Source organism: Triticum dicoccoides, chromosome 6A (genome assembly GCF_002162155.2).
Source record: "Triticum dicoccoides isolate Atlit2015 ecotype Zavitan chromosome 6A, WEW_v2.0, whole genome shotgun sequence".
In the NCBI taxonomy this organism is placed as follows: domain Eukaryota; kingdom Viridiplantae; phylum Streptophyta; class Magnoliopsida; order Poales; family Poaceae; genus Triticum; species Triticum dicoccoides.
Window position 1 is genome coordinate 200,511,865 of NC_041390.1, and position 24,336 is coordinate 200,536,200.

The 24,336-nt window shown below is 41.7% G+C and overlaps 1 protein-coding gene across 1 annotated transcript; it reads left to right on the forward strand.

Moving 5' to 3' along the window:
• The first annotated feature begins 15,632 nt into the window (after positions 1-15,632).
• On the forward strand, positions 15,633-19,554 carry LOC119316588 (26S proteasome regulatory subunit 8 homolog A-like). Its single transcript, XM_037590917.1, has 9 exons — positions 15,633-15,984; positions 16,724-16,821; positions 17,171-17,395; positions 17,466-17,528; positions 17,610-17,773; positions 17,881-18,037; positions 18,135-18,233; positions 18,325-18,435; positions 19,039-19,554. Exons 1-9 carry the CDS (start codon positions 15,786-15,788, stop codon positions 19,177-19,179), a joined length of 1,257 nt encoding a protein of 418 aa, XP_037446814.1. The 5' UTR covers positions 15,633-15,785; the 3' UTR covers positions 19,180-19,554.
• The last annotated feature ends 4,782 nt before the right edge of the window (positions 19,555-24,336 follow it).

Here is a 24,336-nt window from a genome sequence, read left to right on the forward strand (position 1 = left end):
TGGGCTTCTAGTTGCCCTAATCGTTATGACAAGCATCATCTTGGGAAAGGCGGCAAGACTGCTAATGTTGTCATTGGTGACACTGACATGAAGGATGCTGGGTATGGTATATTTTTATTTCCCACTATTCTTTCAGTATGTCATTCTCCTGATTGGTTGATTGACATGGGTCCTAATATGAATGTATGCAGTGATATTTCCATGTTTTCGTCTTATCAGACCGCAGGGACTTCAACCGTGCCGATGAGCAACGGTTAAAGTGCTTCTGTTCCTGGTGTTAGCATGGTCGATCTGAAGTTTACTTTGAGGAAGATCGTGCGGCTGAAGAACGTGCATTATGTCCCCTCCGTCAATAAAAATCTTGTTAGCAGATCTCTTCTGTGTAGAGATGGCTACAGGCTTGTCTTTGAGTTGAATAAATTTGTAATATCCAAGTATGGAACTTTTGCCGGTAAAGGCTATGAGTCAGGAGGCCTCTTTCGTTTATCCTTGTCAGATGTTTGCAATAAAGTTGTTAATCATGTTTGCAATAATAGTGAATCAAATGTGTGGCATTTACGTCTTTGGCATGTTAACTTTGGTTGCATGTCGCGACTAGCGAAGTTGAACTTAATCCCCAGTTTCACCATTGTCAAGGGATCTAAGTGTCAAGTGTGTGTGCAATCTAAGCAACCTCGTAAGTCTCATATGACTGCGGAAACAAGAAATCTTGCACCACTAGAGCTCATACATTTAGATCTTTGTGGAATGAATGGTGTGTTGACAAAAGGTGGAAAGAAGTACTTTATGACGTTGATGACACACAAGTATAGGGGATCTATCGTAGTCCTTTCGATAAGTAAGAGTGTCAAACCCAACAAGGAGTAGAAGGAAATGATAAGCGGTTTCCACCAAGGTATTTTCTGCAAGTACTAAAATAAGTGGTAACAAATAGTTTTGTGATAGGATAATTTGTAACGAGCAATAAGTAACAAAAGTAAATAAAGTGCAGCAAGGTGGCCCAATCCTTTTGTAGTAAAGGACAAGCCTAGACAAACTCTTATATGATGTAAAGCGCTCCCGAGGACACATGGGAATATCGTCAAGCTAGTTTTCATCACGTTCATATGATTCGCGTTCGGTACTTTGATAATTTGGTATGTGGGTGGACCGGTGCTTGGGTGCTGCCCTTACTTGGACAAGCATCCCACTTATGATTAACCTCTATTGCAAGCATCCGCAAATACAACAAAAGTATTAAGGTAAACCTAACCATAGCATGAAACATATGGATCCAAATCAGCCCCTTACGAAGCAACGCATAAACTAGGGTTTAAGCTTCTGTCACTCTAGCAACCCATCATCTACTTATTACTTCCCAATGCATTCCTCTAGGCCCAAATAATGGTGAAGTGTCATGTAGTCGACGTTCACATAACACCACTAGAGGAGAGACAACATACATCTCATCAAAATATCGAACGAATACCAAATTCACATGACTACTAATAGCAAGACTTCTCCCATGTCCTCAGGAACAAAAGTAACTACTCACAAAGCATAAACATGTTCATAATCAGAGGGGTATTAATATGCATGTAGGATCTGAACATATGATCTTCCACCAATTAAACCAACTAGCATCAACTACAAGGAGTAATTAACACTACTAGCAACCTACTAGCACCAATCCCAGACTTGGAGACAAGAATTGGATACAAGAGATGAACTGGGGTTTTGAGATGAGATGGTGCTGATGAAGATGTTGATGGAGATTGCCCTCTCCCGATGAGAGGAGCGTTGGTGATGATGATGGCGATGATTTCCCCCTCCGGGAGGGAAGTTTCCCCGGCAGAACAGCTCCGCCAGAGCCCTAGATTGGTTCCGCCAAGGTTCCGCCTCGTGGCGGCGGAGTTTCGTCCGAGAGGATGGCTTCTTAATTTTTTCCCATCGAAAGACTCCATATAGCAGAAGATGGCCACCAAAGGGCCACCAGGGGGCCCACGAGGTAGGGGCGCGCCCAGGGGGGTAGGGCGCGCCCCCCACCCTAGTGGGAAGTGTGTGGGCCCCTGGTGAGGTTCTTGTGCTCAGTATTTTTTATATATTTGGAAAACATCATCCGTGAAGTTTCAGGACTTTTGGAGCTGTGCAGAATAGGTCTCTAATATTTTCTCCTTTTCCATCCCAGAATCCCAGCTGCCGGCATTCTCCCTCTTTATGTAAACCTTGTAAAATAAGAGAGAATAGGCATAAGTATTGTGACATAATGTGTAATAACAGCCCATAATGCAATAAATATTGATATAAAAGCATGATGCAAAATGGACGTATCAACTCCCCCAAGCTTAGACCTCGCTTGTCCTCAAGCGAAAAGCCGAAATCGAAAAATATGTCCACATGTTTAGAGATAGAGGTGTTGATAAAAATAAAATATGGACATGAGGGCATCATGATCATTCTTAGAACATCAACTTATATAATTCTTGTCATATAATCTCTTATGCTAGAGTAATAATTCAATCACAATATCAAGTACGAATCGTAAACTTCATTGAAAACTAACAAACTACAATCTCAGTCATTGAAGCAACTGCAATTTATCATAACATAGGAAAGAGTCAATGTATAAAAGCTTTTCAGCAAGTCCACATACTCAACTATCATATAATCTTTCACAATTGCTGACACTCACGCAATACTTATGGGTATGGAGTTTTAATCGGACACAGAGAAAGATAGGGGCTTACAGCTTTGCCTCCCAACATTTTACCTCAAGAGTAATGTCAACAGTAATAGTTCATGAAAACTCACATCCAATTAGCCATACATACCAGGATCTTTCCAACATATTGTGCTTGCCAAAGGACAAAATGTAAAAAGGAAGGGTGAAGATCACCATGACTCTTATGCAATGTAGGAGATAAAAGTAAAAGATAGGCCCTTCGCAGAGGGAAGCAGAGGTTGTCATGCGCTTTTATGGTTGGATGCACAAAATCCTAATGCGAAAGAACGTCGCTTTATATTGCCACTTGTGATATGGACCTTTATTATGCAGTCTGTTGCTTTTATTACTTCCATATCACACGATCGTATAAAGCTTATTTCCTCCACACCAATCAATCATACATATTTAGAGAGCAATTTTTATTGCTTTGCACCGATGAAAACTTACTTGAAGGATCTTACTCAATCCATAGGTAGATATGGTGTACTCTAATGGCAAGACTGGTTTAAGGGTATTTGGAAGAACAAGTAGTATCTCTACTTGGTGCAATGAATTTGGCTAGTATGAGGGGGAAAAGCAAGCTCATCATGTTGGAAGATCCAAGATAATATAACTCATCTCAAATGTAAGAAAACATAACCCATTATGTTGTCTTCCTTGTCCAATATCAACTCTTTAGCGTGTCATATTTTAATGAGTGCTCACAATCATAAAGGGTGTCCAAGATAGTATATTTATATGTGAAGACCTCTCTTTCTTTATTACTTCCTATTAATTGCAACGATGACCAAAACTGTGTTTGTCAACCCTCAACAACTTTTATTCATCATACTCTTTCTATGTGAGCTCATTACTCTCCATAAGACTCACATGATCCCTTTGTTTCTTTTTATTTCTTTCTCTTTTCTTTTATTCACTTAGGATCATGGCAAAATAATCAAGCCCTTGACTCAACACCAATCTTTATTATATAGCTCACGGACTCGATTACATTGAAGGATAATAAAGCAAAACTCACAACTAGATCATACTAAGAACTTTTATTCTACTAGATCAAAATATTACCAAAAGGATCGAACTAAGAAAAAAGGTAAAGATAAAAGTGATGGTGATACAATACCGGGGCACTCCCCCAAGCTTGGCAGTTGCCAAGTGGAGTGCCCATACCAGAAACTCAATTCTTCTTTGTTGGTGGAGATGGTGGTGATTCTGTTGATGGCGTAGGCTTGTCGTCCTTCTTCCAAGGCATAGGCTCACCATCATAGAAAGATGACCGAGTCTCCGGGATCCTCAAATCTGCAGCCAAACTCATCCTTTTGAATCTATAATCATACTCATAGTTTTGGTTTTGCAGGTCATAGATTTGAGCTTGAAGGTGCTCAATTTTCTCGTGAAGCTTGAAGATGGTCTCCCCGATGTTGTCGGCATCCAGCTTGTGTTTGTTGGTGAATTCTGCGATCATCATGTGGTTGGAGTTGAGTCCACGCTCCACCATCCCTTGACACTTGAAAACTTGTTGCTCCATTGCTTTGAGCCTCGTCTCCATGCTTCCAGTCCCCTTCGGTCCCTTGGCATCACGGATGTGCAGTAACCCATCACGCATCTCAATGGTTTGAGGGTGTCGCTGCACCTCCGCAAGGTAAGGGTTGATGACCTTCTCAAAGAACTTGTCCTTGGGAGCACTTGGAGATGCCATGATAATCTAGATCTGTCAGAAAAACAGCTCGAAACAAAGACAGGAGATTTTTGCTTGATACGGGAGTCAAAACCCCCGGGAGATTATATAATGAATTTTTACCAACCAAAATACGTGTTATGTACGAAAACAGAGTCCGGAGAGCACACGAGGTGCCCACGAGGTAGGGGGGCACGCCCAGTAGGGTAGGGCGCGCCCTCCACCCTCGTGGAGGCCTCGTGTCCTTCCCGGACTGCTTCTTATTTTTCTATTTTTCTAAATATTCCAAGACGGATAAATATTGCCTTAAAAACTGTTTTGGAGTCGGTTTACTTACCGTACCACATACCTATTCCTTTTCGGAGTCAGAAACGTTCCGAAAAGTGTCCCTTATGTATTCCTCTGGGGTTACGGTTTCAATAACATTGGTTTCAACATTTATGGGATTACCTGAGATATAATGTTTGATTCTTTGACCGTTTACCACCTTCGGATTTGTGCCTTCAAAGTTGTTGATTTTTATGGCACCGGAATGGTAGACCTCCTCGATAACATAAGGACCTTCCCATTTAGAGAGAAGTTTTCCTCCAAAAAATCTTAAGCGAGAGTTGTATAGCAATACATAATCACCTACATTGAACTCACGCTTTTGTATCCTTTTGTCATGCCATCTTTTAACTTTTTCTTTAAACAACTTGGGATTTTCGTAGGCTTGGGTTATCCATTCATCAAGTGAGCTAATATCAAATAACCTCTTCTCACCGGCAAGTTTAAAATCATAATTAAGTTATTTAATATCCCAATAAGCCTTGTGTTCTAGTTCGAGAGGTAAGTGACATGCTTTTCCATAGACCATTTTATACAGAGACATGCCCATAGGATTTTTATATGCAGTTCTATAGGCCCATAATGCATCATCTAGTTTCTTGGACCAATTCTTTCTAGACCTATTAACAGTCTTTTGCAAAATTAATTTGAGTTCTCTACTACTCAATTCTACTTGACCACTAGACTGAGGATGATAAGGAGATGCAATTCTATGATTAACATCATATTTAGCAAGCATTTTACGGAAGGCACCATGAATAAAATGTGAACCACCATCAGTCATTAAATATCTAGGGACTCCAAATCTTGGAAAAATAACTTCTTTAAGCATTTTAATAGAAGTGTTATGATCAGCACTACTAGTTGGAATAGCTTCTACCCACTTAGTAACGTAATCAACAGCAACTAAAATATGTGTATATCCATTACAGGAAGGAAAAGGTCCCATATAGTCAAAGCCCCAAACATCAAATGGTTCAATAACAAGTGAATAGTTCATAGGCATTTCTTGACGTCTGCTAATATTACCAATTCTTTGACATTCATCACAAGATAAGACAAACTTACGGGCATCCTTGAAGAGAGTAGGCCAATAAAAACCAGATTGCAGTACCTTATGTGCAGTTCTATCTCCAGCATGGTGTCCTCCATAAGCTTCGGAGTGACACTTGCGTATGATATGTTCCTGTTCATGCTCAGGTACGCAACGTCTAATAACACCATCTACTCCTTCTTTATAAAGATGTGGGTCATCCCAAAAGTAATGCCTCAAATCATAGAAGAACTTTTTCTTTTGCTGGTATGTGAAAGTAGGTGGTATGAACTTAGAAACAATGTAATTAGCATAATTAGCATACCATGGAGCAGTATGAGAAGCATTTATGACATTTAATTGCTCATCAGGAAAGCTATCATCAATAGGTAGTGGGTCATCAAGCACATTTTCTAGCCTAGACAAGTTGTCTGCAACGGGGTTCTCGGCTCCTTTTCTATCAACAATATGCAAATCAAATTCCTGTAGCAAGAGAACCCATCTAATAAGTCTAGGTTTAGCATCTTTCTTTTCCATAAGATATTTAATAGCAGCATGATCAGTGTGAATAGTTACTTTAGAATCAACAATATAAGGTCTAAACTTATCGCAAGCAAATACAACTGCTAAGAATTCTTTTCAGTAGTAGCATAGTTTCTTTGAGCGTTGTCTAGAGTTTTACTAGCATATTGAATAACATTTAGTTTCTTATCAACTCTTTGTCCTAGAACAGCACCTACAACATAATCACTAGCATCACACATAATTTCAAAGGGTAAACTCCAATCAGGTGGCTGAACAATAGGTGCAGAGATCAATGCTTTCTTAAGTATTTCAAATGCTTCTACACAATCATCATAAAAAACAAATGGTATATCTTTTTGTAATAAATTAGTTAGGGGCCGAGAGATTTTTGAGAAGTCCTTAATGAACCTCCTATAAAAACCGGCATGACCAAGGAAACTTCTTATACCTTTGATGTCCTTGGGACATGGCATCTTTTCAATAGCATCAACCTTGGCTTTATCAACTTCAATACCTCTTTCAGAAACTTTATGCCCCAAGACAATACCTTCATTAACCATAAAGTGACACTTTTCCCAATTCAAGACAAGATTAGTTTCTTCACATCTCTGCAAAACTCGATCAAGGTTGCTCAAGCAATCATCAAAAGAAGATCCATAGACAGAAAAGTCGTCCATGAAAACCTCACAAATCTTTTCAAAAAAGTTAGAGAATATAGCCATCATGCATCTTTTAAAGGTAGCAGGTGCATTACATAAACCAAAAGGCATACGTCTAGGCATGTAAAAGTAGTCTTTGATTGATCCTTGGCTGACACAGATATTTGAGAGAAACCAGAATAACCATCCAGAAAGCAAAAATGTGCATGTTTAGATAATCTTTCTAGCATTTGATCGATAAAAGGTAAGGGGTAATGATCCTTTTTAGTAGCCTTATTTAATTTTGCGGAAATCAGTTACCATCCTATAACCTGTAATAATTCTTTGAGGAATCAATTCATCTTTATCATTAGGAACAACAGTAATACCTCCCTTCTTAGGGACACAATGGACAGGGCTTACCCACTGACTATCAGCAACGGGATAAATTATACCTGCCTCAAGGAGCTTTAGTATCTCCTTTCTTACCACTTCTTTCATTTTGGGATTCAGCCAGCATTGATGATCACAAACGGGTTTAGCATCTTCTTCCAAATTAATTTTATGTTGACATAGAGTGGGACTAATGCCCTTAAGATCATCAAGAGTATACCCAATAGCAGCACGGTGCTTCTTCAGAGTTTTCAATAATCTCTCTTCCTCGTGCTCTGAAAGGTTAGCACTAATAATAACATGATATATCTTTTTCTCATCAAGATAAGCATATTTAAGAGTATCAGGTAACGGTTTAAGCTCAAACATGGGATCGCCCTTGGGTGGAGGAGGATCCCCTAGGATTTCAACAGGTAAATTGTTTTTCAGAATAGGTTCATGTTTAAAGAATACTTCATCTAATTCCCTTCTTTCATTCATAAACATATCATTTTCATGGTCTAGCAAATATTGTTCTAAAGGATCACTAGGAGGTACGGCAATAGAAGCAAGACCAATAATTTCATCCTTACTAGGTAATTCTTCTTCACGGTGTTGTCTACTAAATTTGGAGAAATTAAATTCATGAGTCATATCATCTAAACCGACAGTAACAACATCTCTTTTGCAATCTATGGTGGCGTTAACAGTATTTAAGAAGGGTCTACCAAATATAATGGGACAAAAGCTATCTTGTGGGGAACCAAGAACAAAACCACATTTCTAGGTTTATCTTTATCACAGGGTTTAGCAATTCTAGCAGTTTCATTACAGAAATAAATAACATGCCCATCAATATTATCAGACAAGAGATCTTTAACAATAACAATATTAGGTTCAACTTTAACTTGCTCGGGAGGTGTATATGTTTTGATATTGCTTTTACGAACCACAGTTGAAGCTTTAGCATGATCCTTTATCCTAACAGGGAAAGGGGGTTTCTCAACATAAGAAGTAGGAACAATAGGATCATTATAAGTAATAGTCTTTTCTTCAACTTTAATAGGTGCAACTACTTTTACTTCTATGGGAGGATGATATTTAAACCACTTCTCCTTGGGGAGATAAACATAAGTAGAAAAAGATTCACAAAAAGAAGCTACTATCTCAGAGTCAAGTCCATATTTAGTGCTAAATTTACGAAAAATATCGGTATCCATAAAAGATTTAACACAATCAAAAATAGGTGTCATACCTGACCCCTTACCATTGTCGAGGTCCCAATCTTCAGAGTTGCGTTTAATTCTTTCCAATAAATTCCATTTGAATTCAATAGTCTTCATCATAAAAGAGCCGGCACAAGAAGTATCAAGCATGGTGTGATTGTTACCAGAAAGCCGAGCATAAAATTTTTGAATAATCATTTCCCTTGAGAGCTCATGATTGGGGCATGAATATAACATTGATTTAAGCCTCCCCCAAGCTTGAGCGATGCTTTCTCCTTCACGAGGCCAAAAATTATATATATATAATTGTGATCACGATGAACAAGATGCATAGGATAAAATTTCTGATGAAATTCCAATTTCAGTCGTTTGTAATTCCAAGACCTCATATCATCACATAGCCTATACCATGTCGATGCATCTCCCCTCAAAGATAAGGGGAAAACCTTCTTCTTAACAACATCTCTGGGTACACCTGCAAGCTTAAATAATCCACAAACTTCATCCACATATATCAGATGTTCATCAGGATGTTTTGTTCCATCTCCTAAAAAAGGATTAGCTAGCAGTTTTTCTATCATACCCGCAGGAACTTCAAAGCAAGCATTTTCATTTTCATATTCATTTCCAGTAGGTTCAGTAGGTTGAGGAGCATCTCTTTGCTCTACTGGTCGGGGTGAAGATACCCGGCACAAGCCCCTCAGAGGATTACTTTCCATAGTAATAAGTGACAGTAAATTTCAGCACACTATATAAAATTTTCCTTACCAAATTCCACCTACCAAAGGCGCTTCACTCCCCGGCAATGGCGCTAGAAAATAGTCTTGATGACCCACAAGTATAGTGGATCTATCGTAGTCCTTTTGATAAGTAAGAGTGTCGAACCCAACGAGGAGCAGAAGGAAATGATAAGCGGTTTCCAGCAAGGTATTTTCTGCAAGTACTGAAATAAGTGGTAACGGATAGTTTTGTGATAGGATAATTTGTAACGGGCAATAAGTAACAAAAATAAATAAAGTGTAGCAAGGTGGCCCAATCCTTTTGTAGTAAAGGATAATCTTGGACAAACTCTTATATGATGTAAAACGCTCCCGAGGACACATGGGAATATCGTCAAGCTAGTTTTCATCACGTTCATATGATTCGCATTCGGTACTTTGATAATTTGGTATGTGGGTGGACTGGTGCTTGGGTGCTGCCCTTACTTGGACAAGAATCCCACTTATGATTAACCTCTATTGCAAGCATCCGCAAATACAACAAAAGTATTAAGGTAAACCTAACCATAGCATGAAACATATGGATCCAAATCAGCCCCTTACGAAGCAACGCATAAACTAGGGTTTAAGCTTCTGTCACTCTAGCAACCCATCATCTACTTATTACTTCCCAATGCCTTCCTCTAGTCCCAAATAATGGTGAAGTGGCATGTAGTCGACGTTCACATAACACCACTAGAGGAGAGACAACATACATCTCATCAAAATATCGAACGAATACCAAATTCACATGACTACTAATAGCAAGACTTCTCCCATGTCCTCAGGAACAAAAGTAACTACTCACAAAGCATAAACATGTTCATAATCAGAGGGGTATTAATATGCATATAGGATCTGAACATATGATCTTCCACCAATTAAACCAACTAGCATCAACTACAAGGAGTAATTAACACTACTAGCAACCTACTAGCACCAATCCCGGACTTGGAGACAAGAATTGGATACAAGAGATGAACTAGGGTTTTGAGATGAGGTGGTGCTGATGAAGATGTTGATGGAGATTGCCCTCTCCTGATGAGAGGAGTGTTGGTGATGATGATGGCGATGATTTCCCCCTCCCGGAGGGAAGTTTCCCCGGCAGAACAGCTCCGCCAGAGCCCTAGATTGGGTCCGCCAAGGTTCCGCCTCATGGCGACGGAGTTTCGTCCGAGAAGATGGCTTCTTAATTTTTTCCCATCGAAAGACTCCATATAGCAGAAGATGGCCACTGGAGGGCCACCAGGGGGCCCACGAGGTAGGGGGCGCGCCTAGGGGGGTAGGGCGCTCCCCCCACCCTTGTGGGAAGTGTGTGGGCCCCCTGGTGAGGTTCTTGTGCTCAGTATTTTTTATATATTTGGAAAACATCATCCGTGAAGTTTCAGGACTTTTGGAGCTGTGCAGAATAGGTCTATAATATTTGCTCCTTTTTCCAGCCCAGAATCCCAGCTGCCGGCATTCTACCTCTTCATGTAAACCTTGTAAAATAAGAGAGAATAGGCATAAGTATTGTGACATAATGTGTAATAATAGCCCATAGTGCAATAAATATTGATATAAAAGCATGATGCAAAATGGACGTATCAGACGTTAATTGATGACTCCACTAGATACTGCCATGTGTATCTTCTGATCTAAGGATGAGGCTTTGAACTATTTCAAGATCAATAAAGCTGAAGTGGAAAACCAACTTGATCGAAAGATCAAGAGGCTTAGGTCCGATCGTGGTGGAGAGTTTTTCTCAAATGAATTTGATTCCTTCTGTGCCGAACATGGTATAATCCATGAGAGGACGCCTCCCTATTCACATCAGTCAAATGGGGTAGCCGAAAGAAAGAACCGTACTCTAACTGATTTGGTTAACGCCTTGTTAGACACATCGGGTCTTTCCAAGGCATGGTAGGGGAAGGCGATATTGACTGCATGTTATGTCCTAAACCGAATTCCCACAAAGAACAAAGAGATAACCCCATTCGAGGAATGGGAGAAGAAAAGGTTAAAACTATCTTATTTACGAACCTGGGGTTGTTTGGCGAAAGTCAATGTGCCAATTCCAAAGAAGTGTAAGCTTGGACCAAAAACTGTGGATTGTGTTTTCCTGGGATATGCTTTTCATAGCATTGGCTATAGATTCTTGGTTGTAAAATCTGAGGTACCTGACATGCATGACGGAACAATCATGGAGTCTAATGATGCGACTTTCTTTGAAGATATCTTTCCCATGAAGGATATGGCTACCTCATCAAATCAGGAGATGCCTAGTTCATCAAATCAGGAATTAGTTACAATTACTGAACCTACCATTTCGATGGAACACTTTGAAAATTATATGGAGGATAACAATGAAGTTCCTACTAGGAGCAAGAGACAGAGGACTGCAAGGTCTTTTGGTGATGATTTTCTTGTGTATCTCATAGATGACACTCCAAGTTCTATTTCAGGGGCCTATGCATCTGAGGATGCTGACTACTGGAAGGAAGCGGTCCGTAGTGAGATGGATTCCATCTTGGCAAATGAAACTTGGAGATAATTGATCGTCCTTATGGGTGCAAAGTGCAAATGGGTATTCAAGAAGAAGTTTAGGCCAGATGGTACTATTGAGAAGTACAAGGCACGACTCATGGCTAAGGGTTATACACAAAAAGGAAGGTGAAGACTTCTTTGATACTTACTCACTTGTGGCCCGACTGACCACTATTCGAGTACTACTTTCACTAGCTGCCTTACATGGTCTTCTAGTTCATCAAATGGATGTTAAGACTGCTTTCCTAAATGGAGAGTTGTTTGTGGAAATTTATATGGAACAATCGGATGAGTTTGTAGTAGATGGTCAGGAAGGAAAAGCGTGTAAGTTGCTGAAGTCTTTGTATGGACTTAAGCAAGCACCCAAGCAGTGGCATGAGAAGTTTGAAAGAACTTCAACAGTTGCAGGCTTTGTTGTAAACGAAGCTGATAAATGTGTGTACTATCACCATGGTGGGGGCGAGGGAGTTATCCTTTGCTTGTATGTTGATGACATACTGATTTTTGGAACAAATCTAAATGTTATTAAGGAGGTCAAGGATTTCCTATCTTGTTGTTTTGAGATGAAGGATTTAGGAGTGGTTGATGTCATTCTGAACATCAAGTTGTTGAGAGACGATGATGGTGGGATTACATTGCAACAATCTCACTGTGTGGAAAATATCTTGAGTCGCTTTGGCTACAGTGACTGCAAGCCCTCTCCAACACCATATGATGCTAGTGTGTTTGCTTCAAAAGAATCAAAGAATTGCTAGAGATCAGTTGAAATATTCTCAGATTATTGGCTCGCTTATGTACTTAGCCAGTGCTAAAAGACCTGACATCTCTTTTGGTGTTAGCAAACTGAGCCGGTTTGTCTCAAAATTAGGAGATGTGCATTGGAAAGCTCTAGAGAGAGTTATGCGTTACTTAAAAGGCACTGCGGGTTACGGAATTCACTACTGGGTATCCTAAGGTACTGGAAGGGTATAGTGACTCAAACTGGATCTCAGATGCTGATGAGATAAAGGCCATGAGCATATATGTATTCACTCATGGAGGTGGCGTTGTTTCTTGGAAGTCTTGCAAGCAGACCATCTTAATGAGGTCAACAATGGAAGCAGAACTCACATCACTGGATACAACTACGGTCGAAGCAGATTGGCTTCGCCGGCTCTTTAATGACTTGCCGGTAGTTGAGAAACCTGTACCGGGTATCCTTATGAACTGCTACAATCAAACCGTGATCACGAAAGTGAGCAGCTCAAAGGATAATATAAAGTCATCAAGACACGTTCAGAGAAGGTTGAAGTCTGCCAGAAAAATGAACAACTTCGGAGTTATTGCATTGGATTATATCCAAACATCTAAAAATATGACAGATCCTTTTACTAAGGGTCTATCACGTAATGTGATAGATAATGCATCGAAGGAGATGGGTATGAGACCCACAATATGAGTTGTTCATAGTGGTAACCTAGTCCATGTGATCAGAGATCCCGTGAATTAGATGTGGAGACAAGCTGTTGGCCAACTGAGAGGAGAGTATCCCTACTATTAACAATACCACTCCATGAAGATGCAATACTCTCCTAATCTGCATGGCAGGTTGATGTATATCTTAATGTGTTCTAAGTGGCTCATTCAAGCAGAGATGTTGTCCTGCAGAACATCTTTTAAAGAACACACCTATATGAGTCTGATTGTTAAACGTCGCAATCTATAAAAGTAGGGTGCTCTCTAGTAAACTCATGAAAGGTCTCGGGGGTATGACGCATAAGCTCCACCCGCGGGGAAGACCCACGGTAGCCTAGTATCGGTCAAGGCTCAGTCCACTGTTCAAGTTGCTTACTAGTGTAGCATAGAGTTCTAGGTGGAAGTTCAACTTAATAGTCTCCACTTCAGTACCGGTATATAAAACATTATTTTGGAACCAAAGGCAAATTTTGTGTGCCTCTAGAATCTGGTGGGGGATTGCTGGAATTTTGTCTATTTTGGGCCATCCCAATAGCAGTTTCAGAAATTCCTAATGAATCCTAGAGGCCCACGCAACCCATTCGTGTAAGGCAAGAGGTGGAACTAAAGTTTAATCCCACATTGCTAGTTTGGTGGGAGTTGGACCTCCTTATAAGGGAGGATGTTTCCCCACATGTATGAGCATGAGAACAAGAGGGACATTCACACGCGCTCCTCCTCCGTCGCACACCACACCTCGTCACGCCGCGTCGCGCCGCGGGTTGCCGGAATGAGCCGAGCCGATGTCTAAATTTTGCCACACACGACTGGTATACAAAAGCTGATTTTTTTTCGATGGTGGAGACTGAATGTGAACGGTACAGTCCTTCAGCTGCTGGCTGTTCGCTTTGTCTCCGTCTCTTCGTTTCACCTTCCGACGCTGCCCTCTCGCCTCTCTCTCCTATGCCTATAAAAGGTAGGTCGCTCATCTCCATACCAGAATAACACATTCCTCTCGCCCCCACGTTCCTGACCACCGAGCTACTGCTATATTCTTCCCCATCCCAGTTTGCGGCGTGCACCGTAAGTCAGGAGAGTAGGCCTCCGAAACCACACCTCTTTAACTCCCGTACGGGAGAAGGGTGGTAAGGTTTTTGGGGAGCGCTTCGCGCAACTACTGACTTCTTCGTCACGGACGCCCTGGACTCCGACGACGACTTCTTCCCTGACGTCGACAACCTCTTCGACGACATGGCTGGCAACAACAACCCCAAGACCAGCGCTTCCGCTGCTGCTGCACCATACGTTCTCATGCTCTTTCTGTTTGATGTTCTGCCACAGCTTCTTGCTATAGTATCAGCTCTAGATATGTTCGGTTCTAGTTCATATATTCAGATGCTATTTACTTTCTCTCTGTCGGATTGCATAACTTGTTATATCTCTGCTACAATAGTCATGTTTTATCTACTATTTCCGTTAATAAAATCATATGATAAATTGCTCATATTTCCAACATAAACTTCACCGGGTATCTCACTGAACAAACACATGTCATTATCCATGAAATCCACTGATGTGAGAACCCCCACTTAAGGAGGGCCTTCTCCAAAAACTCCCAATCCACCCCATCATAAGCCTCGGAAAGATCAAGCTTGTAAGCACAACATGCCGGTGAATTAGCCTTCAGATTTTGGATATAATCAATGCACTCAAAAACAATGATAAAATTATCTGAGATCAACCATCCTGAAATAAATGTACTTTGGTTCTCCGATATTAACTCTGACAAAATGGGAAGCAATCGGTTAACCAAACACTTATATATATAAATAATTAATATATATATATATATATAAATATATATATATATATATATATATATAATATGACATTACAAGCTAATTGACCTAAAATCCTTTAGCCCCTTCGGATGTGGAACTTTGGAATTAGAACAATCGCCGTATCATTCACCTCATCGGGCCTATGGTCCAGTATCAAAGAAGTCCAATGCAGCAGCAATAATTTAACCCTTCAATATCCTTTTTATTCGTCGTTTTGCTCAAATTTTGTGCCAATGCTCTTAAGCATGGCTATCTTATACACTACTATGTTAAATCAAGTTTGGGCAATTCGTGTTTGGATTGCTTTGTTATAGGGTCACCTATCCCTATCGATTTGAACTTTGAATAGTCACAAAAAAAATTCCCGCTGCAACACACAGACTTTTTTATACGTATTGTTCATTGTTTTTTTGATATAAAATGCACACAGAGTTTTGATTTTACCGCGTGCAATGAATCAGTGACTGTCACGGACTCGGCTCCATCATTGTCCAGAGTCCACACACTTGACCGACTCGGCCTCACATCCTCGCAGGAACCGACTATAATGAAAGGAACATAGCGAGCCAGCGGCACCAGACCGGACCAGACCCAACCCAAACAACCCACTCCGCTTCCGGGCCGAGAAAAAAAAAAGCTTTCTTCTTCCGCCGCAAGAAGAAAGAGGCCGAGGAATAAAGCTTTCGTCGACCGCAAGCAGAAGAAACCAAACCAAACCCCAGCTCCATGGCGACGGTGGCGATGGACATCTCGAAGCCCCCGCCGGCCGCGTCCGGCGACGAGTCGGCCAAGGGCGCGCGTGGCGGAGGCGAGGGGTTGCGCCAGTACTACCTGCAGCACATCCACGACCTGCAGCTCCAGATCCGCCAGAAGACGCACAACCTCAACCGCCTCGAGGCCCAGCGCAACGACCTCAACTCCCGAGGTGACCTTACTCGATTCTTCACCTAGCGCCGCCCCCAAACCCTAGCGACATCGGCTTTTTCGTGAACCATTGGATCGCATTAGTCGAACCCTAGCTTTGCTCCGTGCGCATAATCTTAGCAAAATGTGCAATATTTAGTCTAGTCACTGGGCAACCGGTGATTGGCTGTGCCGATATGTAGAACTTCTAAAAAAAAATTCACCTTTCGTTAATAATAATCTAGGTTGGAAGATGCCCTGTTATTTTCTAGTTAGTGTGATTTTGTTTTGAACCACAAAAGGAACAGAACACTGTTTATCTCATGCCTTAAATCTTTCTCTTCAATAGCTAGATTCTCCCAATTTTATCCATTTATTCAATATTGCTTTTTTTGGCTGAGAAATTTGTGTTTTTGTTACTCTAATGCATACTCTTGGTACCAATAATCCAAAACATGACTATTTTTCAATAGCTAGATTCTCCCAATTTTATCCATTTGTTCAATATGGCTTTTCTGTGAGAAATTTGTGTTTTTGTTACTGTCATGCATACATACTCTTGGTAGGAATAATCCAAAACATGACTTTTCTTGAACAACTGGACTGTGCAATTGAGCCATGACGATGTATAGCAGCATAGGAATACTATTAAGGATTCAAGTTACTCTTCCTATCTTGGTTCAATGAGTGGCGCTTCTTCTTTGTATGAGCTATTCATCTAGTGCTTCCTCTAAATTGGCTCGATTTTTTTTGTGTTGCAGTTAGAATGCTTAGGGAAGAGCTACAGTTACTCCAAGAGCCTGGCTCTTATGTTGGTGAGGTGGTGAAGGTCATGGGCAAATCAAAGGTTCTAGTTAAGGTAAATTATTTCTTCTTTTACACATTGCCTAATACTATTGTACTTTATCTGTATGACAAAGGTACAAGTTGTAAGATCTCATCAGTGCTCTTTATTAGTTGGGCTTATGACTTATTTAAGATTTTCAAATGAATTCAAACATCACACATACACAGTGAGGAGGAGTGATAGGCTGCTTCCTTTATTAGCTTTTGGCTGTTAGTCTGCTGGAGATATTTTTATTGTCTTGGTGATTGTGCTCTATTCATGTTTTTTGCCGCTCTTTTGGGTTTATTGGTCTGGCAGTCTGCTCTGAGTTATAATGTTTTCGCCATCAAAGTGTCTCTAACTTTCAGATGTAATTGTTCAGGTGCATCCAGAAGGCAAATATGTAGTAGATATTGATAAGAGCATCGATATCACAAAAATCACACCTTCAACAAGAGTTGCTCTTCGGAATGATAGCTATATGCTTCATTTGGTCCTTCCAAGCAAAGTTGATCCACTGGTCAATCTTATGAAAGTTGAGAAGGTCCCAGATTCTACATATGATATGATTGGAGGTCTTGATCAGCAAATCAAGGAGATCAAAGAGGTCTGTTTAGAATTTGGATGCGTTGTCATTGTATCGTGTTTGCCATCTGACTCATGAACTCCATTTTCAGGTCATCGAGCTTCCTATCAAACATCCTGAGTTATTTGAGAGCCTTGGAATTGCGCAGCCAAAGGTTTGATTGTTTAGAAGAATTGTCTTAATTAGTTCATTCATTGATATACCTAGCAGAAAATTTTACTCTCTTCTTTTGCAGGGTGTCCTCCTTTATGGACCACCAGGGACAGGCAAAACATTACTGGCACGTGCAGTTGCTCATCACACCGACTGTACCTTCATCAGGGTATCTGGTTCTGAGTTGGTTCAGAAGTATATTGGTGAGGGCTCCCGGATGGTTCGTGAACTCTTTGTTATGGCTAGGTAAGCTAAGTAAAAGGTTAACAGCTAGAATTATTTGCCTTTGATATGAAATATGTTCCACGTGCATCCTCTGTTGATGGGCTAATTGTTTGGTTAAATTATTGCAGGGAGCATGCACCATCTATTATATTCATGGATGAAATAGACTCCATTGGATCTGCTAGAATGGAGTCTGGAACTGGCAATGGTGATAGTGAAGTGCAACGGACCATGCTTGAGCTTCTAAACCAACTTGATGGTTTTGAAGCATCAAACAAAATTAAGGTATGCTGTACTGAATAATTGTTGTTTCTGTGTCTTAAATATATATATATATATATGGAGCAACACTATCATGATGCCCTGTATGTGTTCGGTGCAGGTTCTGATGGCAACAAACCGCATAGACATCTTGGATCAAGCCCTTTTGAGGCCTGGCCGCATAGACAGGAAGATTGAATTTCCAAATCCTAATGAGGATGTATGTGCTTCATACTTTTTAACATATAATGCTTGATGATTCTGCATGATTTTGTTTGGGCTGACAATGTGCTTAATCTTTTGCCCTTCAGTCACGAGGTGATATCTTGAAGATTCATTCAAGAAGGATGAACTTGATGCGTGGAATTGATCTGAAAAAGATTGCGGGAAAGATGAATGGCGCTTCCGGAGCTGAGCTAAAGGTTGGTTTAGTCTACATAAATCTCTGGTCATTATATGCTACGTCATGTTTCAGTTTTCTCAATTTGGGTCTGTTTAGTGCCTTTGCTTATATAACCAAAAAATATAATTGAACAATGTTTAATCTCTTGCAAAAAATGAATATTGCACCATGCACCTGAGCTTTGATTGCTGAGAAGCATGCTCATGTTATAGTCTCCTCCTGCTGATCCATTTTTGGAACCTGTTCATGAATGATCCCTTCTGAGGGCCGTTCCTAGTTCTTCTATGTAGCTCTGCACCTATTAACCTAACACCAGATTAGTTTTAATTATGGTTTCGAGGGCCTGAATAGTTGGTTAACTGTATGTTGTTAGCTGTTTGTTGAGTTCGAATTTGGTTTCTGAAAAAACAAGCAGAATGGTCTGTTTAAATATCTCTCTGCATTATCTGGTTAGCAACATTTTTGTATATATACGCAGAAGTAGTATATTAAGACTTTACTTAAAAACACTTTGCATTTTTTGCATTTCCTTGTTCACGGCTGACAACACCATCATGTGCACAACATCCCTGCTCCTTTCATATGAAGTTGTTCACTCTGGTTTCTGTCCTTTGTTATTCAGGCGGTCTGCACCGAAGCCGGAATGTTTGCTCTCCGTGAGAGAAGGGTGCACGTAACGCAGGAGGACTTCGAGATGGCGGTGGCCAAGGTGATGAAGAAGGACAATGAGAAGAACATGTCCTTGCGGAAGCTGTGGAAGTGAGGACCCGACCTTTCGCCTTGCTGAGGCTGTGGAAGCAAGGACAATGAGAAGAATGTCCTTGCGGAAGCTGTGGGAGCTTTCTCCGCCTTGCTGAGGCTGTGGAAGCGTGTAACTGCACGTTGCTGGACTTGTACTTTTAACTTATGTCGTTCCATGGTTAACAAAGTTTTTAAGATACGCATGTGGTAGCATAATTAACTACGTATAAATGTTTGATAATCGAACTCGTTGAATTAGCTACGCAATCTGCCTGCATATGGTCTGTTTTCTTACCACGTATAGGAGTATCTACGTACGAGTTGCAGCCGTGCCTGTGCTGTGAATGTTAATAACTACTTTGTATAAACTTTGAAGAGTTTGACTCAAGAAACCTAATATGGAGGGAGTATTTAGTTAACGAGGTATTTAGTTGCAAAGTTTGACTTCACTGGTATTTAGTTAACGAGGTGGAGGTGCTACAAAGCCTTCGATCCATAGAAGCTAGACTAGAGAAGCTACTTCCGCGTTCCAAAATAATGACAAGTTCTAGAAAAAAGTATCAGTATCCAATACATTAGATTCAATCGCAAAAAGTATTATGTATTGTAGATATTGAAATCTTGTCAAACATACATTTTTGATAAAAGATGTTATTCATTCAACATAATGTAGCATCAAAAATATAATCTGAGTACACATTCCGTGTCTTCATAACCACACAACCAACGCAACACACAAACACAAACGATCACGCCGGCAACGAGCAGACCGTGTCTTCATAACCACACAACCAACGCAACACACAAACACAAACAATCACGCCGGCAACGAGCTAAGTCATGCAAGACCAAAGCTACGCCTGGGGGAAAGGAGAAAAGAAAAAACTCGAAGGAATGAAAAACATTGATCGACGATATACAACAGTGACCATCGGTGCCAAACATCTCTTGACAACACAAGGACCAAGAGAAAAGTTCTTCAAAAACGATGCCTCCAAGGAGAGAACTACTAGCAAGCGTCGCCGTCGTTAGATCCAACCACCAAGGTCACATCGTGGGTTGTCAAACATACATAAGATTGACTTGCATGAAAATTGATGCACCTAATATTCTAGAATGGAGGGAGTAAAAGAGAACAATTGGATTGCCTATGAGCTAGTTTGCGACATGCACAAACAGGTTTTGTACATCTTTGAAAATATGATAGTATGTTGAAGTGTCCAACTATTGTCGACGAAAGTTGATCGATGGTCCTGCAGTACCGAGTTTGGGCGATTTTTGCACTGATGTCGTTGGTCGGCTAAATTATATTCTAGACCAGCGTCTGTCAGGTTGACCAACGGATCCCCCAAAACCAAGCTAGGGGCTACTTGTGCCGAAATACCGCTACTCCGCTGAGGTAGTTCCTGAGGAGATTCGATCCTCAAGTCGGTCATGTTGCCCAACCTGAGTCTTCGGGGCTACTGCATTGACGTTTCTGTTGGAAATATGCCCTAGAGGCAATAATAAATTGGTTATTATTATATTTCGTTGTTCATGATAATCGTTTATTATCCATGCTAGAATTGTATTGATAGGAAACTCATATACATGTGTGGATACATAGACAACACCATGTCCCTAGTAAGCCTCTAGTTGACTAGCTCGTTGATCAATAGATAGTTACGGTTTCCTGACCATGGACATTGGATGTCGTTGATAACGGGATCACATCATTAGGAGAATGATGTGATGGACAAGACCCAATCCTAAGCCTAGCACAAAGATCGTGTAGTTCGTATGCTAAAGCTTTTCTAATGTCAAGTGTCATTTCCTTAGACCATGAGATTGTGAAACTTCCGGATACCGTATGAGTGCTTTGGGTGTGCCAAACGTCACAACGTAACTGGGTGGCTATAAAGGTACACTACAGGTATCTCCGAAAGTGTCTGTTGGGTTGGCACGAATCAAGACTGGGATTTGTCACTCCGTGTAACGGAGAGGTATCTCTGGGCCCACTCGGTAGGACATCATCATAATGTGCACAATGTGACCAAGGAGTTGATCACGGGATGATGTGTTATGGAACGAGTAAAGAGACTTGCCGGTAACGAGATTGAACAAGGTATCGGGATACCGACGATCGAATCTCGGGCAAGTATCGTACCGCTAGACAAAGGGAATTGTATACGGGATTGATTAAGTCCTTGACATTGTGGTTCATCCGATGAGATCATCGTGGAACATGTGGGAGCCAACTGTTGGAAATATGCCCTAGAGGCAATAATAAATTGATTATTATTATATTTCCTTGTTCATGATAATCGTTTATTATCCATGCTAGAATTGTATTGATAGGAAACTCAGATACATGTGTGGATACATAGACAACACCATGTCCCTAGTAAGCCTCTAGTTGACTAGCTCGTTAATCAATAGATGGTTACGGTTTCCTGACCATGGACATTGGATGTCGTTGATAACGGGATCACATCATTAGGAGAATGATGTGATGGACAAGACCCAATCCTAAGCCTAGCACAAGATCATGTAGTTCGTATGCTAAAGCTTTTCTAATGTCAAGTATCATTTCCTTAGACCATGAGATTGTGCAACTCCCGGATACCGTAGGAGTGCTTTGGGTGTGCCAAACGTCACAAGTAACTGGGTGGCTATAAAGGTACACTACGGGTATCTCTGAAAGTGTCTGTTGGGTTGGCACGAATCGAGATTGGGATTTGTCACTCCGTGTAAACGGAGAGGTATCTCTGGGCCCACTCGATAGGACATCATCATAATGTGCACAATGTGACCAAGGGGTTGATCACGGGATGATGTGTTACGGAACGAGTAAAGAGACTTGCCAGTAACGAGATTGAACAAGGTATCGGTATACCGACGATCGAATCTCGGGCAAGTACCATACCGCTAGACAAAGGGAATTGTATACGGGATCGATTGAGTCCTTGACATCGTGGTTCATCCGATGAGATCATCGTGGAATATGTGGGAGCCAACATGGGTATCCAGATCCCGCTGTTGGTTATTGACCGGAGAACATCTCGGTCATGTCTGCATGTCTCCCGAACCCGTAGGGTCTACACACTTAAGGTTCGATGACGCTAGGGTTATAAAGGAAGTTTGTATGTGGTTACCGAATGTTGTTCGGAGTCCCGGATGAGATCCCGGACGTCACGAGGAGTTCCGGAATGGTCCGGAGGTAAAGATTTATATATAGGAAGTCCTGTTTCGGCCATCGGGACAAGTTTCGGGGTCATCGGTATTGTACCGGGACCACCGGAAGGGTCCCGGGGGCCCACCGGGTGGGGCCACCTGCCCCGGGGGGCCACATGGGCTGTAGGGGGTGCGCCTTGGCTTACATGGGCCAAGGGCACCAGCCCCAAGAGGCCCATGCGCCTAGGGAACCCTAGAGGGGAGAGTCCTAAAAGGGGAAGGCACCTCCGAGGTGCCTTGGGGAGGATGGACTCCTCCCCCCCTCTTAGCCGCACCCCTTCCTTGGAGGAGGGGGCAAGGCTGCGCCTCCCCCTCTCCCCTGCCCCTATATATAGTGGAGGGGAGGGAGGGCATCCATACCTGAGCCCTTGGCGCCTCCCTCCCTCCCGTGACACCTCCTCCTCTCCCGTAGGTGCTTGGCGAAGCCCTGCAGGATTGCCACGCTCCTCCATCACCACCATGCCGTTGTGCTGCTGCTGGATGGAGTCTTCCTCAACCTCTCCCTCTCTCCTTGCTGGATCAAGGTGTGGGAGACATCGTCGAGCTGTACGTGTGTTGAACGCGGAGGTGCCGTCCGTTCGACACTAGGATCATCGGTGATCTGAATCACGACGAGTACGACTCCATCAACCCCGTTCACTTGAACGCTTCCGCTTAGCGATCTACAAGGGTATGTAGATGCACTCCCCTTTCTACTCGTTGCTGGTCTCTCCATAGATAGATCTTGGTGTTACGTAGGAAAATTTTTGAATTTCTGCTACGTTCCCCAACAGTGGCATCATGAGCTAGGTCTATTGCGTAGATTCTTTGCACGAGTAGAACACAAAGTAGTTGTGGGCGTCGATATTGTTCAATATGCTTGCCGTTACTAGTCTTATCTTGATTCGACGGCATCGTGGGATGAAGCGGCCCGGACCAACCTTACACGTACGCTTACGTGAGACCGGTTCCACCGACAAACATGCACTAGTTGCATAAGGTGGCTGGCGGGTGTCTGTCTCTCCCACTTTAGTCGGATCGGATTCGATGAAAAGGGTCCTTATGAAGGGTAAATAGCAATTGGCATATCACGTTGTGGTTCATGCGTAGGTAAGAAATGTTCTTGCTAGAAACCCATAGCAGCCACGTAAAACATGCAAACAACAATTAGAGGACGTCTAACTTGTTTTTGCAGGGTATGCTTTGTGATGTGATATGGCTAAAAAGGATGTGATGAATGATATATGTGATGTATGAGATTGATCATGTTCTTGTAATAGGAGTCACGACTTGCATGTCGATGAGTATGACAACCAGCAGGAGCCATAGGAGTTGTCTTTATTTATTTGTGACCTGCGTGTCAACTTAAACGTCATGTAATTACTTTACTTTATTGCTAACCATTAGCCATAGTAGTAGAAGTAATAGTTGGCGAGGCAACTTCATGAAGACACGATGATGGAGATCATGATGATGGAGATCATGGTGTCATGCCGGTGACGATGATGATCATGGAGCCCCGAAGATGGAGATCAAAAGGAGCAAAGTGATGATGGCCATATCATGTCACTATTTGATTGCATGTGATGTTTATCATGTTTATACATCTTATTTGCTTAGAACGACGGTAGTAAATAAGATGATACCTTACAACAATTTCAAGAAATGTTCTCCCCTAACTGTGCACCGTTGCGACAGTTCGCTGTTTCAAAACATCACGTGATGATCGGGTGTTTTATTCAGACGTTCAAATACAACGGGTGTTGACGAGCCTAGCATGTACAGACATGGCCTCGGAACACACGCGAAACACTTAGGGTTAACTTGACGAGCCTAGCATGTACAGACATGGCCTCGGAACACGGAGACCGAAAGGTCGAACATGAGTCGTATAGAAGATACGATCAACATGAAGATGTTCACCGATGATGACTAGTCCGTCTCACGTGATGATCGGACACGGCCTAGTTTGACTCGGATCATGTAA